Raw genomic sequence first — 17,562 nt, forward strand, 5'->3', positions numbered from 1 at the left:
TTTTTACCTACAACAATTTTTTTACAATGCGGGGCATTGTAAAACCTCTCTTTGATTGTTGAAACACACAAATTCACAGATACACATTACATGACAGATGAAAGAGTGTGATTCCGATGCTTTTACTCTGAAGTTTGCTATTGCCGGATGTACTGATGATGCTGGGATACACGTGATGTGTTGTTGACTGCAAGATGCCATGCAGTCTATTCCGCATACGGTGATGTGGATGAGACGAAGTGTCGATGCTGATAAACTTGGTGGAGAGAAACGTACTGTTTTCTTTGTGTCCCGTCCTGCTCCACTCCGGTCCAGGGCTGTTGTTGTCATTTTTTTCAACAGGAGAGATTTAAGGACTGAAAATGGTAAGAGGAAGAGGCAACATTATAATATATATATATATATATATATATATATATATATATATATATGTATATATATATATATATATATATATATATATATTACACTCTAATATATATTACTTTATAATATATAATATTTTCAAATTGTACTGTTAGGGCTATAAAATAACGAGCTGCTCAAACTTATACTGGCTCTGACCCCGTAGCACACACTGCACAGAGGAGGAGTTGGTGAGTTGAGAATAGCAGGTATCTCCCGACTACAGTCGCATATATTTGTCTGTTTAGCCGAAAAACAAAACCGCTGTAGAGGGTAAAGTGGTCAGAGGACTGGATCTTTGTGTGCTGTGGAATAAGGCCTAGATTGGATACAAAGTGTGACTCTGGCTGTCTCTAATATCGGTCTCTTCACACATTTAGGCCACTGCTCCTTCACCACCACCACAACCACCAACACCTCCTAAACCCTGTGGGAACCAGCCTCGTAGTACTCGTCCACCGCTCCCTGGGTATGCTGCACTACCATTTTCCTCCAGCCTTCCGGTCCAAGAGACAAGTCCCTCACCAATGACTGTACATGATGCAGAGGTGAGTGTCTCCCTCCACAATCTGTCTACAATCTTATGTTGGTGTGAGACTCACTGTGAAATCTCCCAACATCCAGGATGCAGCGCTGCACCTAATTCAAAATGTCCGTCAGTCTCCTCCTTCAGAAGGACAAGAAGACGGTCTGTCTGGTGGTAAAGAGAATAACCGACCAGTGCAGGAAACTGACCCTGCACTGCAGGTAGATTATCTTTAAGTACAAACTCACTTTCTATGTCGCGTATAAAACACAAGAAATAAATGAGCTTTGTGTTTTTATTTCTCTTTCTGTTCCAAGATGACTGAGCAGCGAGGTGAAAAAGCCCACCAGACGGACCAGGCCGACGAGGACCAATAGACCTGAAGCTCTTTAGTGACTTAAAAACAAGGATCTACATTCGTACTAGAAAAGGCTGTTCTGAACTGCACTGAAACACTGTTACATGGTACACTTGACTGAGCACATCGCTTTATGCTCAGGCCAAAGATGTTTGTTACCTGAGCTGAATTTATAATGTAGTGCTTTGCTTTTAGTGATGCAAATTCTAGTTATACACCTTTATTGTGCCTTTGAGAAACTCTAAAGCCTTAATTCAAATATACGTTTTAGTGACGTAACCAATCTGTTGTTTTTACAGACTGGGGAGAAAACGGGGAGTTTAAAAGACACCGGGCACTTACCCGGGACGGATATGATTTGTTTAAATTAAAGGTGCAATATCCAAGATTACGTCTCTCGGCATGGCGACGGCTGAGCCAGCGGCTCTCAGATAACAGTTCTAACACAAGCCCCCAGGAAGCGTGCTGGGCTTTGAAGCTAACTCTACATAGTGGCCAAACCTCCGGGTCCGTCGCGTGATGTCACGGGGCCCAAAAATAAGTTTTCCCCTAGACTTACGTTGGCATAGAGACGACTGTAACTCGGCGTGAGGTGGACACTTAACTGTGCTTATTTTATCCATTAGGCCCCAAAAGTTGTAAAAAAAAAGAAGCATACTGGCCAAATCCAGGGTTATTTTCCTTCCTTTGTTCACGTGAACGAGGCTGAATCCCGTATGTTGCACCTTTATGGTAAATGTAGGATCAAGCGTTTTTGGAGTTTGACCTATACCTCTCTATTTAAGTCTATTTTAAGTTCCCCCCCTGGTATGGAATTGTGTGCAATAGTAAACTGTGGGAATACTTCTTTATTCACAGTATACTCCAAAACATTAAGAGCACTTGAATTGAATATATACTGTAATTGCTTTAAAAAAAATTTTTTGTGTTATTTAATTTGTATTTAAATGCGTATTTGGTGTTCAAATGTTTATTCTGAGCTAATTTTGTTTCTGTCACGTTCCAAAGTGTTTCATGAATTGCACTCAATCGTGCTCTGAACTCTCACAATGTCTTCCAACGAGGAAAGCTTGAATACGTTGCTGTTAAGGCTTTATAATCCCTATATGAAGGATGTAACAGAGCGTACAGCTAAGATAGCTTCGCAAAATGCTAACGTCAGCATGCTCACAATGACAATAATAGCACAGTGAAGTATGACATTCAGTTTAGTGTGCTTTAGTGAACATTTGCTTATCAGTCAACAATCCCACATAATGTAACAGTTCATAATAACGCTGCACTTGTTACAGGAAGTCTCCTGGCATCTGCTCATTGTGAAACTAAAGAGACATTTCCTTATTTGGTCGGTGAAAATAAAGACATGGCACACAGCAAGATGGTACAGTCAAGAACATCCTTTTTTATTCAATCCGGCGCTGCTCTTCTCAAACTGTGTTTTTCTTCTTATGGAAAAGAAACTGTAATTAACACATGCATTTCACCTAGAGCTCTGGGGGTGTTCTCACAAAGAAGTGGTGCTGCACTGAGGGCGTTAGACAGAGGCGTAGCAGAGCTGGGGGGTCAGGGGGCCTATGGGTGCTGCCTATTACACCGATAACCAGACACGCTTAAGAAGATAAAGGAACAAAATGAACAACAGAACAAAGACACGGAGCAGTCCAGCATGAGGTGGTCAGAGGAGACTAATGGAGGGACTTCGCTGAATCCTCAAATATCTGAGTCATCAGGTTCACGCTGGCCTTTTTATCGATCTGGTTGGTGCGTTCTAAGTGGATAATACTGCTGTGCCGCGAACATTAATACTTCACTTTATAAGATTGGTTTGAATGGTTGTGGATATGTCCTGGAAATGCCCCCCCCTCCCCCTCTTCCAGCCTCGTGCAGGACAAGTCCGGTTATAAGGTGCGTGTATAGCTTTCATTTACAGTCCAAAGGCATCCTCGAAGAGAGCCTAAACGACAGCATACCCTGATAGCAAATATTAAAAGAAATCCAAATTAAAAGGAAATCAAAAAAAAAGGAGGAGGGGGAATAAAACAAAGCCAAATAAAATAAATAGCTAAAACAGAAGAGCAAACTCTTATCCGAGTCAAAGCAGCCCCATTCCAACATCCTGAAGCAGTTCGTCCAGCCCTCTCGACCCTGTCCGTCTAAACCTCCTCAACCCGAACCCCGGTCGTCCTTTTTTCCTAACCTACCCAAGGACACCCCCAAAAGCCCGTCAGCGTAATTTGTTCACTTACATTAGCTGTTGAATGAAGAAGATGGGTATGGTAATACAATGTGAAGCATACAGACAAGAATAACATGTGAGCTAACTGCATTCTGCTCAGACAAAAGTTTTTTCGGCAATCTTTTTTTTTTTTTTTTTTCCCCCCACCCTCCCACAACGGCAGAGAGGGCGGGAGAGAGAGGGAGAGAAGAGAGGGAGAGAGAGTGACGGACACACAGTTACAGACTACTCCAGTGTCTAAGAGAAAACAGACAGCGGAGACAGAGGGGAAGACAAAAGCAAGAGCTGAACGAGAACAAGTTTTTTTGCCTTTTCAAAAAGTTTTTTTTTTTTTGTCATTTATCGATAAAAAGTAAAGAACTAATTCACACCAGTTTCCTTTTGTACTAGATATATACACATACATATGTGTATATATATATACATATGGCTTTGAAAAGGAAGAGAGGATATAGGGGCGGTACAATGGAGGGGATTCATTTCGAAGGCGGGAGTCGTCCCTGAGCGCTGACCTTCAGCCTCCTCGCGGCACTCAGGGGCAACCGGTTACCTCGAGCCGTTTCGAAATCGAGAAAAAGAAAAGGGGAGGGGGGGGGGGCGATCTGGATTACAAAATGGAGTCTGTGAACAAAAGGCACTTTTAAGGGACAACCTTTAACTGCTGGGAAACTATACACTACAGCACAAGCACTATAAGAGTCATTTACAGAGGAGGGGGGTGGGACAGGGGAGAGGCTCATCTTGCTGCCTGTTTCACAAATGGATTCTCTCTCATTTTTGCAGATTTTGAAGCTACTTTTTTACGATTTTCATGAACCCCATTTCTTCTTCTGCTATCCGTGCAGGATACAAAACGTGTAACCTATTACTCTTTCCATGGCAGGTGGGTCTCCACACGACCAGCTGGACTCCAGCTCTAGATTCAGAAACGTGATCGTGGGAATAAAAGAGGTCTGGATGTGAAGCGCCTCCCGCAGTACGGGGAGGAACGTGTCGTGTATTTATGCCAATGTACGAGATAAAAATGAGCTAAATTGGGAGGGTTGATTGTTATTTTTTTTGCTGGTGAGTTTCAGGCAGTGCACGGGTCAGTCTTTCTCTAAAGGTCGAACCAAAATGCCTTTTGTGTCACAACCTTAAGGAATAGGAACCTCTCCCCCCACTCTATACAAATAGAAGAAGAAAAATAGAGAGAGGAATAATGCTGTTTCCTAAATGGTCTGTTACATTTGTTCATTACCATTCATGTACAATAGTTCTGAATGTACTTTATAGTGTTAAAGCACCAGCTTTTATCTGATGGAGAATGTTTTCCCCCCAAAGTCGTGTAGAATTATTTTTTTTTCTTCAGCCCTCCCACATTTTTATAAACAATTGATTACACATAAAACATAAAAAAAGAGACAAAGGAAATAAAAACAAATACCCCCAACTTACAAAGACTAGGATTTTTCATGGCCCCCTGGTTTAGAGTCCCGGAGCTTACGGACTTGAAACAAATACATTTTTTTTCTCTTTTCTCTTAGCTTTCTTAAAAATCTCTAACAGACAAACACAATGATCTACCCAATGCATTGCACGTGGCTCAATCGACACATATTTTTCAACAATAATACTTTCCATCAAAAAACAAACACTTTTTTTTTTCTTCAAACCTACTGTCGATTTTTTTTGACATGTTCATCTAGTCGTTATGATGCTGCGCTGCAGGTGGCGATGGCGTGTGTCGTTTGATTCGTACTGGTAACAGTAAGCTGACGTTACTGAAACGGGTTGTGTGTGTGTGTGTGTGAGGGGGGGGGGGGAGTTCAGAAAATAACTAGACTGCCAACCAGCTCATGGAGTAAAAGTTAAAAAGGAGCATATATCATAAATATATATGTATAAGATCTCTCTCTCTGTCTTTACAAAAACAAAAAGGTTTGCAGTCCTCTATAAAGATCTGTCCTCGGCCAATGGTTTCCACAAGCACCAACACTACCATTCCCCGTAGCTTTAGCTTATCTGTGGGAAGAGAACCTGAAGTCACGTTTATTACTAATTGCATGAAGGGAATACAGAGGCACTTTCATATATTGTTATAGTCTTGATATATGGTTTTAGTACATAGAGCTAATGTTACTAGAGCGGCTGAGATCCACGCCTCAGCCCCGTTTACTATCCCTGCAAAATAGAACCAACAGCGAGGCAGTCCAGTTATTTTGTGAGGTCGGCTTTTGTTGGATTGCGTCATGGTGAGAACGATACCGATCGCAAATTTCGATGTGAACATTGACGTCGGAAAAAAAAATATATCTCAAATTAAAAAAGACAAATCTGAAGTGAATGAAAAACCATGAACAAAGGCAGTCTGGAGAACCAAATATAAAGGCTTCCCTTTAATATTCGATGTCAGGTTGTTGGTGTTAGCGTGCATTATATACGTGCGTCTGTGTGTGTGTGTGTGTGTGTGTGTGTGTAGTACTCTGGGTTTTAAGGGATACAAGGTGAAGCAATACATGGGCTGCATGTGATGAGCTGTTGTTACTGCGCTGTGTCCATATGTGAGAGATTTGAGAAACTGCTGTTACTGATTCGCTGAAATGCGATACTTAACGTATTACTGCAAGCTAGTGAAAAATAGAAAGTGTTATGACATGCACGAGAAGGCTAAAACAATCCAAGTGAGACAAAAAATAAAACCAAATCTGGCAAAAAATGAAGGAAATAAAAAGGGAACTCGCAAGAAAAACACCTACAAACGAAATGAAAGCCAATAATATGAAGCCGATGCTGCGTGTGCATTACTGTGAATCAAATTCCAAGTTAATGAATAACAAGAAGATAGCCTGTATGTGCTGTCTGCAAGCGTGTGTGTGCGCGTGTGTGCGTGCTGCATGTTTCAGGGCCTAGACTTGACCGCGAGCGCAGCCACATCCCCGCTGTGGCGGCCAGCCTCGACTCGCTTCTCTAATCGCTCATCTGGCCATCGATGTGCAATACCGTTCATCCCTTATCAAAAATTAATAGTGCATAGGTGAAGGGGACGAAAGAGCACCTGTAGAGTTAGTGTTATGACCGTCTGTCGCGTGTTCACTCGCTAGCGCTGGCCTCATGGCGATCACTTCTCCCGCAGCAGGACGCCCTGATACTTTTGACAGGTAAACAAAGACCAGCCACTTAGTGCATACATGTCACACCATCTGATGGTGTCACCGTGATCGGCCAATCGTAAATTAGAAGAGGCTCAGGGCCGAGCGGATGAAGGGTCGAGAGAGCGTGGCGACACGCGGGCGCGTGGCTGCGGTTGGCGGTCTGGACCCCGGGCAGCGCTGAGCTCCAGGTGGGGGCGGGCGGTGGCGGGCAGATGGGAAATGCACAGACGTGGAAGCGTGCAAATTTGGGTGGCGATCTTTTTCAACACGCACGTCCAACTTCACCGGTTACCACTCTACGTGTTTGTTTGGTTTTTTTGGATCTCCCAGCCAATGCATGGAGTTTCATTGTGGAGACAACGAAATTATAAAAAATTATAAAAAAGAAACAACAAATGAATGATTGGTCATTTGTCAGGTAGCCATATTATGTTTCCTTTCTGACGTTTGGTGGTGTGTGTGTGTGTGTGTGTGTGACAGTTCCTCCTCTTCCTCGCATTCTGAGTCTGTCCACTCAATCTCGTTGAAGCCTCCTGCACAAAGGGTGTGTGTGTGTGGGGGGGGGCGAACGTTCCTGTTCAAATTGTGTTGGATTGGGAGTCCTCTTGGGTTGGTGTGTTTGTTTCTTTTGAGTTCTGTAGTAGTACTTTGAATAGTGTTGGCTAGAGAGAAAGACCTTCTAGTGTCAGCAGTCTGTTCTTAATCAGCGGTGACGTGTTTCTTTGTCAAATTTCCAATTTTCATGACACAATTTTAGCTCTTGATTCAGAGAGGCCTCGTCAGAGGAACCAGGACTGTGGAGAAGAAAAGAGAAGAAGAGGTCAGGCTTCAAACAGCCTCAGCAGATTTCACATTGAAGTTCTTGATATGAATAAAGGAAGGAGACGTAGCGGGACGTAACAGAGTGTGAAAAGGTGTGAGGTATGAACAGCATCTTACACAGTAAACTCTAAAGCATGTAAATCACATTTCTACACAAAACAATGTTCTTCATATTTTTCTGGATGATTTTACCTCTTCAGACCTCTAAAAACAACATTTTAAAAACGTAGTGGTTGAACTGCTCACAAGCAGGAGGCGATGTCACACGGTGTCTGATTTGGGAAGCACTTGTATAAATGGTCCTTCCTCCACTAGGTGGCCACCTTCTACTCCCTTTCTCCCGCACTGACACTGCTTGCTGAGCTCAGCTGGTCCCATACGGGGTTGAAAAAGTTACGACCTCAACTTCACTGCTTGCTGTTTTTAAGAGGGCTGACTCTGGCATTTCGCTCATTAAAACCACTGGTGTTGTTTGGGAGCTACAAATAGCATGAGGGCAGCAGTGTGTCTGACTGAATGGCTTTCCAGTGAGCGACCACGGGGAATAGAACTGCTGTCATGCGCCACCAGTTTACATGTAAGGCGATCCTCCTAATATGTCTCTGCGCTGTGGGCCCCGAGTGGTCTCAGGCTACACTGTAAAGCTATTGAGGGCAGCTACTCCAGGGATCCGGTTTCTCGGTTTGATAAGAGGGCAGAGTGGAGGCTTTGGCACAGGCCGAGCTGTTCTGGCTGCCGCTGACATTCCACAGGGCCTCGGCCCCGGGGAGAGCGGCGTATCACCCCACCTTTAACAGCAAACTCTCTGTTGTCCCCCATTCTAGCAAAGCCGGAGAGAGTTTGCACCCCCCTCGACCTCCTGTCTATCCCATGATTCTTTGGTGTTTGTCGATAAGTCCTCCTCCTCCTGGCTCCGACTTCCCTTAACCCCCTTCTCCTTTCCTCTCCCTCTCTTACTCCGGCTCTCCCAGTGTAATCCTTGGCAGCGGAAAGTGACTCCCTCTCTCTACCCCCCCCCCCCAACTCAAGTCCAAGTTCAACTGCCTATGACATCATGTCTGGTTGCTGTGGGCAACCAGACAGCCGGGACGTGACTGTGGAGTGCAGCGAGCTTCGACTAACTCCCTCTCTCTCTCTTTTTTCCCTCCGTTTCTCTCGGTCCCTCCTACTTTTTTTCCCTTTTCACACACGTCTCCCTCTCTCTTCCTGCACGGCTGAGGTCTCACCAGCAGAGAGCTCCTCAGACCAGCTTTTCTCTGCATCTTGTCCTGACAGCAGTGGGAAGACTCTCTCCCTCTGTCTTGGCTAGCTGGCGGCGAGGCCGGCTGGCAGGGCCATCGTCTGAACCTCTCCATATGCCAGAGAGCAGCAGGATAGGCAGAGACCTCTGTTACTCACTCTGGCTGGTGCTGTCACTGACCTACTAGGCTCAGCTAACTGGGAGCAAGTTGATACCAGTGCCCAGCTTCGCGCTGTGCGTGCCACACACCCGGCAGAAATGCTCAAAGTGGACATTTGATGAGCAATAGCAGGGTACAATAAGTGTTCTGAGCAGATGTAAGCCGTTGTAAAAGCCCTGTTGTTTTTTAGGGGAGAAAACGAGGGGCAAGAGTCTTGGCACAGAGTTGGAGTGTGCGCGTGAGCATACGCTCTCGCGCACATTTGGATGGTGTTTAGATGTCCCCTCGGTGCCAGGTCTACATCTGTGGGAGAGTGGTGCAGGTGGGGATCTCGAAAAATACTAGAGGGAGCAGCAGGAGAGAAAGAGAGAAAGAGAGGGAGGGAGGGAGGGCTGCTGATGCACGTGGGGAGCAGCCGAGGAGAGCAGCCGAGGAGGAATGCAGATTGTTTCCATGTGTGGGGAGGACAGGAGAGCCGAGTTGGCTGCAGGCAGGTGCGGTTAGCCCCTAATGAGAAAAGTTGTGTTGGTGATGGAGGAGGCCCAAGACACTGCAGGCCAGTGGCAGAGCGCAGCCAAAGCCCGCAACCACAATGTAGCTCACTACTGGCCTCACACGCTGCACTAATACACACTGTGGGGCCGAGCAGAGATAAATCAACGCCGCTGGAGCTGAAACTAACTGGCACTGCTTGCATTCACTGTGGGAAAACTACTGCGGTACAGACACTGTAAACCAATACTGAAACGAAAGGCCTTGATACATCATGGGAGACACTTTGTGTCAATGCAGGCGGGCGAGTTTGCAAACAATTGATGGGCAAAATCTTGTCTATGACACATATTTGATTCCCCATGTCCATTATAATACTCCTCTGCAGTTGTTATATTATTAAGACTATTGTATGTATATATATATATATATATATATGGATATATAGATAGTAGAGTACAATGTCAACTCAAACAAGCACAACATTTTCACAAAAGATTTTTTCGCATTAAAAAAGCTATAAGCTATCAAGGTTTATTCTTGACCTTGGAAATAGTTTGACAAAACAATCCCAACTCAAGCGTTGCTCTTCCTTTGGCTTCCAACCATAACACACAGTGTTTGCTCAGTTTTCATGGGCATCATTCGTGGATCTTTTGGCCCGCAAGCGTGACGTCTCCTCTTCATAGCAGCTGCTGAGCTTGCATGGAAACGGATCCATCTCCATTCAAAACTTCGTGAACTCCATCCACCGATGAAGACTGTGCATTGTGGTCGAAAAAGCTCTGGAAAATGGACTTTTGGGTTAGGATTGGCTTGCCAAAATAAGGGCTTGATTTAGCTTAACGATGCAGGCAACAGACGAATATTCAAACTGTAGATCAACCATGGGCAGAATCACTGAGTGCCAACGCAGAGCCATTGTCTGAGTACTGCCTCTGTATCACGGCCTTCACTCTGAATCACATGCTTGTCTCTGTAAACCTGGAGAACGCTACAGCAATGGAGCGGAGTCGCGCTAACAGCGGGGTGATGAGTGAGAAACAAAAAAAAGGAAGAAAAGGACACAAAAACAAGGAGGAGGAGGAGGAGGAGGCTGTGAGAATGTTAATTAAATGAGGGAGGTTGGCGGGGTACCTGAGTCTGCTGGGGGATATTCAGAAAGTTGTCCCGTGTTCCGATGCCGACAAACCGGTTGGGAGCTGTGGAGCCTGGCGTGGAGTATGCTATAAACAGAGAGAGACAAGTGTGTACATGCTTTTTACACACTCACATACACACCGAGCTCAAAGTAGAGTTTGATGCTCTCATCATCGTTATCTATATGTTTGAATATTATCAATCTGCTACGACTATGACTACGAATCACTGTCAGATGATCTACGGGGAAACCACAGTGAGGGTCAGGGATACTGATGATACTGATGCCCTATTGGTCACTTGGGTGATATATTTTCAGTTTGTGGGCTGGTTTATTGTTATTATCCTTCACTTAGCCGTTTAATCTGTTGTCAACAAGGGGATGTTCAGTCTGTTAGGATTAGCACTGACATGAAGAAGCCATTTCCCCCGAATCCGGCTGCGCTGTTAGTCACAGACGCTCCTCAGCAGCCCCTGGCCTCAGTAGTAAGTCTCCGTAATCATAGAAAAACCACTGAGGATTCACTGTGGGCTTCGTAATAGGGTGTCCGATGGAGGAACTGTATTCATCACCAGTGGTAACCAATGCTCCATTTACGTTTAATGGGTCGAGAGGAGCATCTTGCCTACAAAGTGACACCATTCAGTGATGCCACAGGATCAAATTTAGGGCAGTTGTAATCACTTGGACTCCAACGTGGCGGCTGAGTGGAACTTTTGCTGTGCATGACTGAACTGAGGTCGAGGGGGGTGGGGGATGCGTGGGGGTGACAGTGACAGGGCTGGAAACTGATGCATGAGTGAGGGTGAGAGTGTGCCATATGCATGTGTGTGCTTTTATGAGTGTAATTACGGTTATCTTGAGAATCAGAGACAAAATTTGAAAACAAATGCAGTGATAACAGTCACTGGAATGAGAAGAGAGACGGCGAGGGCGATATTTATTGATATAGATGTTCATATAAATAAATAATAAAGTGATAATCTGAGAGAGTTGGAAGGGGAGGAAAAGTTGATAGGACAGGAAGAGGAGAAAAAAAAGTCAAAACAAAAGGAGAACGTGCCCCCGGTTGCTCCGTCCAGTGACCCCCTCTTGGTGTGCCTCTCCCGTGGCCCGACTCTCGCACTGCACCTGTCTGGGTGGAACCAACCACAGCGCCACCGCTCCCCGGTGACACTCCTCTCTCCCCCAGTGTCGCACCAAATAGACAGGTTTCATTCCATTTTGTCATTCACGTTTAGAGAGATTGGGTCGTTCTTGTTACACTGTGATTTCCATGTTTTTTGTTGTTCTCAATTTTGAATTGTTGTGAGATTTGTGTGAAAGTGGCGAGGGGATTGGGTGGGTAAAGTGGGGCATGATGTTTTTTTCTTGTTTTTTTTTGGAGTCCACGCCAACTGCCCTAATTTTGTTCCCTTAAAAAAGAAAAAAGAGAGAAATAAAGGGGGGGGGGGGGAAGAAACAAAAGAAAGGAGGATATGAGAATATATCAAATAAAGAAAAGAGGAAGGCAAAAAAAAAAAGACATGAGAGAAGGGGGTAGATTGTATTGCCGCTGACACGGACAGACATGCAAAGTCTGCGTTGATCAAAGGCTTGCGGCTGCAGAGGCAACGTGCACAGGGCCCTGCTCTGCTCTGCTCCCCCCAAACTACAAAACACATCAAAAAGAAGGCAGAGAGACTACACCGCCTCTTGTGGTGCTTGCAGGAAACCGAACACCAGAGAGAGAGAGAGAAAAAGAGGGAATAAAAAATATTTTTTTCAGGCGAGAGAAGGTGGATGGAGGAAAGTAGCTGAGGAGGTTTGCAAAGAGAGAAAAGAAGACTGAACTTCAGAGCGAGAGATGCAGAAGAGCTTGAAAGAGGATCTCTGATTTGGCAAAGGCGTGGCTTCTGCTGCCTCGACAGAACTGGATCTGGTTAGTACAGTACAGTACAGTACAGTACAGTACAGTCCAGTCCATATGGTGATGGATGATATCGGAGTGAAGCTCCTGGGGCTGCTGAGTGTTTGACAGCTAGACTATGAAAAACGACAGCATGACAAGAATACAGAGAAAAGGCCCGATGCTGCTGCACTGCACGTCAATACTGGGACTTCTAGGATGGCTACATTTGTTCCAGTCTAACAAGCTCGATGTAGTCTTGCTTAAAATCGGCTCGGACTGACGTCCGTGGGGCGGCTGGGCCAGTAATGGGGGGTTTTGTGGAGGGGAGTAGGAGTGGGGAGGGGGTGACTTACACGGAGATGCGGGTGAGCTGAGTCCGCCGTCAGTGGGCGTGCTGCTGATTTTAGAGTCGGGCATGGGGAGGGGCACAGGGCGTGCCACCGGGGGTGGCGGGGGCAGCAGGAAGGAGCCCGGCATTTTGCTCTGGCCACCTCCATTAGGCTGCAGACGGACCATACAGACAGGGTGAGCATGACACACCCCGAGAATATACAGTGCACAGGGAGCCAGACACACACACACACACACACACATTCAGACACATAGACAGATGCCACACAATTATTCTTAAGCACGCTCAGACAAACCGAAACCCACGTGACTGCTCGCACACAGGGACAAGAGAGATCAGCAAACTCACACATTACAACAAAGAAAAACGACAAAAATATCAGTCTGGCTGAAAATAGTGAGGTAAATAAGATGTGGAAAAGTGATGAACCTTGTCAACACACGAGGGGAAAAGAAAAATGGAGTTGTCCACAAGGAAAGTTATTATAGTGTGATGTAAGGATTAAAAGAAGGGGAAATCAGCAATGAGAAAAGGGTGCCTGTGTGTGTGTGCAGTGTATGTGCAACTTCATAAATCATACGGTGTCTTTAGTGTGTGAAGTACTGAGAACAAAGGATAATAGGACATGAAAAGGGCCTGATGTGTGGCGTCAAGGCCAAGTTCACAGTAGAGGTTCACAGTACGACCAGCACCCTGCACCTTAGTGGACGTGCATCGAAATAATGCTGGCATTTCAATAAACGGCATGTCACTGGGGTCATCAAGGCCCCCCCCCCCCCCCCCCGTGCTCCAGTTAGCTTCCGCAGTTAGTTTCCTCCTCAGCCACTCACAAGCGTCTGCTGCTTCCCCCCCGCACACATGGAATGTTCTGATCACCATTCTTCAACTCTCCTCAGCACTTGGACGTATGTCACGGTATGTTAGTTTCAGATCAATTTGATTTGGTTACTGATACTTCCACCGTGCGGAAATTGTTACAGATTGCAGTGGAGACTGGGAAAGAGGTGGCCCCGTGAGAGAAGAGCATTTTTAGAGTGAAGGGTCAATGAGGGCTTGTTAAATGGCGATTGGAATGCACCACGAGAGTCTCACATGTCTGCTCCAGTTTCCTTCCACGGATACCTAACTCTCCAAACAGTGCTAATCTGTCGATCTACACACCAGTCTCTGTCAAGTTTGCCAGTATCGCCCAGGCCATACATGACCTGTCCGCCCCAAAAAGGGCTTTTCCCTGGTATTTTCAACTTGAACCTATCCGCAGGCGAGGTCTTCTCCTACCTAACTGTGGGAGTCGGTACCGCATGATACGTCGCTGAACGTATCATGAGTCAAATGTGGTTTGGCGCCCTTCGTTTTCTGCAGATGAGGTTTTGTTTTCTTTTGCTCAAGCACATCTGGCTGCCTCCTCCTGTTGATGGATTTGCCCGAAAAAAACCATTTTCCTCTTCCTTGGCGAAGTTGCTTCACTTCATAAAGATGTCTCTATTCCTAGGTCAAGGGTCACATGACCTTGTTGCACATGCATATCTTACAAAAACAGGATGGAGCGGTCAGTCTGTATAACAGTTATGATGCTGATGCTTTTATTGTGTTCTCGCATCTCCTCCACTAACTTCCACAAAAATAAACTGACCTCTTGTCAACATTTGCACCGCAGACCATCCCGCTGTCCCCTCCCTCGCCCTCCTTTGCTGAACCCACAGAGCACTTACCTGTGCGCTGGGCTGCCCTGAGCCGTCGGTGCACACGAACTGCACAAACTCCTTAAGCGGGTCCTGGTGGTGATGGTAGCGTATGGTGGGGTGGGTGAAGTACGGGCTGGACTGCTGGATGATGGAGGAGGATGGGAAGTGCAGGGCTGATGCTGAGGCACGGGGACTCCCTGAGGAGGAAGAGGGAAAAAGGGGATAGGAAACAGTAATGGTAAAGGAGAGGAGGAAGAGTAAGGAGACGAGAGACCAAAAGAGGAAAAAACACAGTGAGGCTCAGGTCATTCTGTTGTTTTTTCCTACTAAAGACACAGAACAGATGTTGAGCATACACAACACTCTGCACGATATCAGATTAACATGCACACCTATGACGGAATACAAGACATGCATATGTTTTAACTGAGCACCGACGCAGCTGGCATCAAAGACCAGGTTGCCGCTTCGGCCTATTATTGTCATAACATCCAAAATAGCTGTGACATTCTCTTGTGGTTGACTGACTGAAGCTGTTACTGCTTACAAATGACTGGCATTATCCCTGGCTATTGGGCAACATCTGGTCCAATTCGTTTTATAAATCAGCCCACGAGATTTCTCTGTACCTCTGGTAAGCCTGGCACCAACACACACACACACACACACACACACACACACACACACACACACACACACACACACACACACACACACACACACACACACACACACACACACACACACACACACACACACTTTCACAGTCCCATACACGCTTCGAGTGTGTTACAGTATTTTATGCCTTCTGCTCCCTCTCCATTTCTCTCTCAAGTGCACACACACACACAGACCGCTGGGGTACGACAGAGCCACACACACTGGGTTTTTCCACTCTTGTTTTATTGCTTGTCGGTGATGTGTAATCAATCAGCAGCATATCCTTGCTGTGCGGTTCTGCCCAGTAGTTTGAAGCTTGAGAGAGAATCTCCCCTCCGCTCCCAACCGACCACAAAACGCCTCCCAGAGACATTAGTCAGCCAGCCAGCTTACCACACACACACACACACACACTCACACACTCACACACTAGGCTCCACTGTCTGTCTTGTCTGCTGAGATTCTATGGCTTTGGCAATTTGGCACACCAAACCAAAAGAGGCAAGCTGCTAGGTGAGGGGGAGCCTGGCGAACAAGCATCTGTGATTATGTCTGTCACCTAACATCTCTTGTGTACGCTGTACTCACAAAGTGTCTGAGTGCCGGTTTGTTCAAACTTTCGGTGTTTCGGTGTTCGGAATCCTCTGCCTCTCTGTCTGTGTCTTAGTTTGTATTTTTTTGCAGCCTGCCCGTCTGTCCGTCTGTAAGCGCTGCTATGTCTGTCTTTGCACGTAAACCGGTGCGTGTGTGTGAGTGTGTGTCGTCGCAGTCACAATGGCGGACTCTCCAGACTAGTATAATCAGACAACAGTCAACCTGGCAGCTCTCCACGTCAGTCCGGAGCCAAAAACAGGACATAAACCATCCAGCCCTTACTCCTGAACACCCACACTCACTAGACCTACACAACAGCAGCAAACAGCTCGGGTCCATCCAAGGCAAGCCCTGATTGCTAACTACTCTCCCCCCCCCTCTCTGTCTACCCCCATTTCTCTTTTCATCGCTCTCCGCTTCCCTCCCTCCCATCATCCTCCAGTCTCTTTATAGAACCAAGGCCTCCGAGGGACATTCCATTTGGACGGCAGCCATTTTAGCACAGAGAGTCCTCCACGAGAGTGTCAATGTACACGCACATGCGTATCTGTGTGTGCGTGCACAAATGCACCCATACACTGTCTCATTACAGCCTCTCTGTTACATGAAAACCCCTCAGCCAACAGTGTGCGCGCACTGTTTGGAGAGTGTGAGAAGTTAGTTGGGGAACAAAGAAACCTGAGCCGGTCCCTCACACCTCTTCAGCTCACGCACACAAAACAAGAGGAGAACATTTTAGAAATCGATTTAAGTGCAATATTCAATCCGGTGTTTTTGGGATTCTCCAGAGGGCACAGGACTGCTCCGTGCAGATGAACGACGCGGCTTAACGGTGCGAGATCCGGCCGGGACTGTATTTTATAAATATACCGTGGGGAGCTCCGCTAGTTAAATTCAATATGTTTCAACACGGAGGGCAACGAGTCCAACTGACCTTTACATGGTAGGTCTGGTTTGGCTGTGGGCCAAACCATCCCTCTGAGAGACAAATGGAATGAGAGGGAGAGATAGAGAGGGGAGGACATATTCATTCCTTTGAAAAGTGAGACCAGCCTCGAGGGACTTTTTGGCAAACTTGAGATCCTGGAGACTTTGGGAATTCTCTGACTGGAGATGGAGAAACCGGTTATCCTGTAGGACCGAAGAGCTCTTATGAGGACAAATTACCCTTAAAGCCTCTCATGAAACAAGACCTTGGAAACACGGCAAGAACTCTATCCACTGCTGTACTGTGGGTTCAGACTCCTTTTTCAAATCTGTGTTTGCTAAACTCTCTCAGGAGAAACCGACCAAACACATCTTTTGAAGAACAAAAGAAAAACTGCAATGGTGCCTCTGAATGTAAAGACCCATCCACACACATACAAGAAGAGGCACCGGGAAGAACCCGACTGATCGACTGGTTGTTTGACGCCTTCTTCTTACGCATATAATAAAGAGTGGAGGTAGCTGTTTCCAAGCTTTATGATCTCACTAGTGCAATGCCCGTTCAGAACAGACTTATTGCTTGGCTCCCGGCATTGCTGCTGACAGCCAGGCAGCAACATGCCAATGCTGAAATAACCTAAACTAACATTCTTTCAAATCGCCAGCAGGGGGCGTGGGGGGCATGGCCACCTTGTGATTGACATGTTGCTACCATGGCACAGTGTGTGAAAGTGAATTGTAGCATTTCTGGTCGCCTAAAGATGTCCTATTCAGCATTTGGTTGTACTTAGCTGCACTCTCTCGTGTCACTTCTGGTTGCAAGATGGCGACGGCAAAAGAACAAAATGGCGACGGTGAAGATGCCAAACTTTAGGCCTCAATTTCGCAGTCAACTAAATAATGGTCGACAGACAGACGGGGGGCGTGATTGTTTGTTGC

General features: G+C 46.2%; 2 protein-coding genes across 2 annotated transcripts; one reads left to right on the forward strand and one right to left on the reverse strand.

The window, feature by feature from the left end:
- The first annotated feature begins 193 nt into the window (after nt 1-193).
- Nucleotides 194-3,762, forward strand: LOC306784073 (uncharacterized protein). Its single transcript, XM_079277906.1, has 4 exons — nt 194-365; nt 786-953; nt 1,030-1,152; nt 1,249-3,762. Exons 1-4 carry the CDS (start codon nt 363-365, stop codon nt 1,306-1,308), a joined length of 354 nt encoding a protein of 117 aa, XP_079134032.1. The 5' UTR covers nt 194-362; the 3' UTR covers nt 1,309-3,762.
- On the reverse strand, nt 2,667-15,002 carry LOC306784570 (nuclear factor 1 X-type-like; the record flags this gene model as incomplete). Its single annotated transcript, XM_079278603.1, has 5 exons — nt 2,667-7,453; nt 10,511-10,599; nt 12,759-12,906; nt 14,470-14,639; nt 14,990-15,002. The coding sequence occupies 5 exons, from the start codon at nt 15,000-15,002 to the stop codon at nt 7,439-7,441; spliced, it is 435 nt and encodes a 144-aa protein (XP_079134729.1). The 3' UTR covers nt 2,667-7,438.
- Between the last annotated feature and the right edge of the window lie 2,560 nt (nt 15,003-17,562).

This window comes from Melanostigma gelatinosum (genome assembly GCF_949748355.1).
Source record: "Melanostigma gelatinosum genome assembly, chromosome: 11".
NCBI lineage: Eukaryota > Metazoa > Chordata > Actinopteri > Perciformes > Zoarcidae > Melanostigma > Melanostigma gelatinosum.

What these genes read in the sequence shown, in the direction of transcription:
- LOC306784073 (XM_079277906.1), top strand. An exon ending in TGACTGTACATGATGCAGAG is followed by an intron (nt 954 to 1,029) that starts GTGAGTGTCTCC and finishes CCCAACATCCAG; the next exon opens with GATGCAGCGCTGCACCTAAT. An exon ending in AAACTGACCCTGCACTGCAG is followed by an intron (nt 1,153 to 1,248) that starts GTAGATTATCTT and finishes TTCTGTTCCAAG; the next exon opens with ATGACTGAGCAGCGAGGTGA.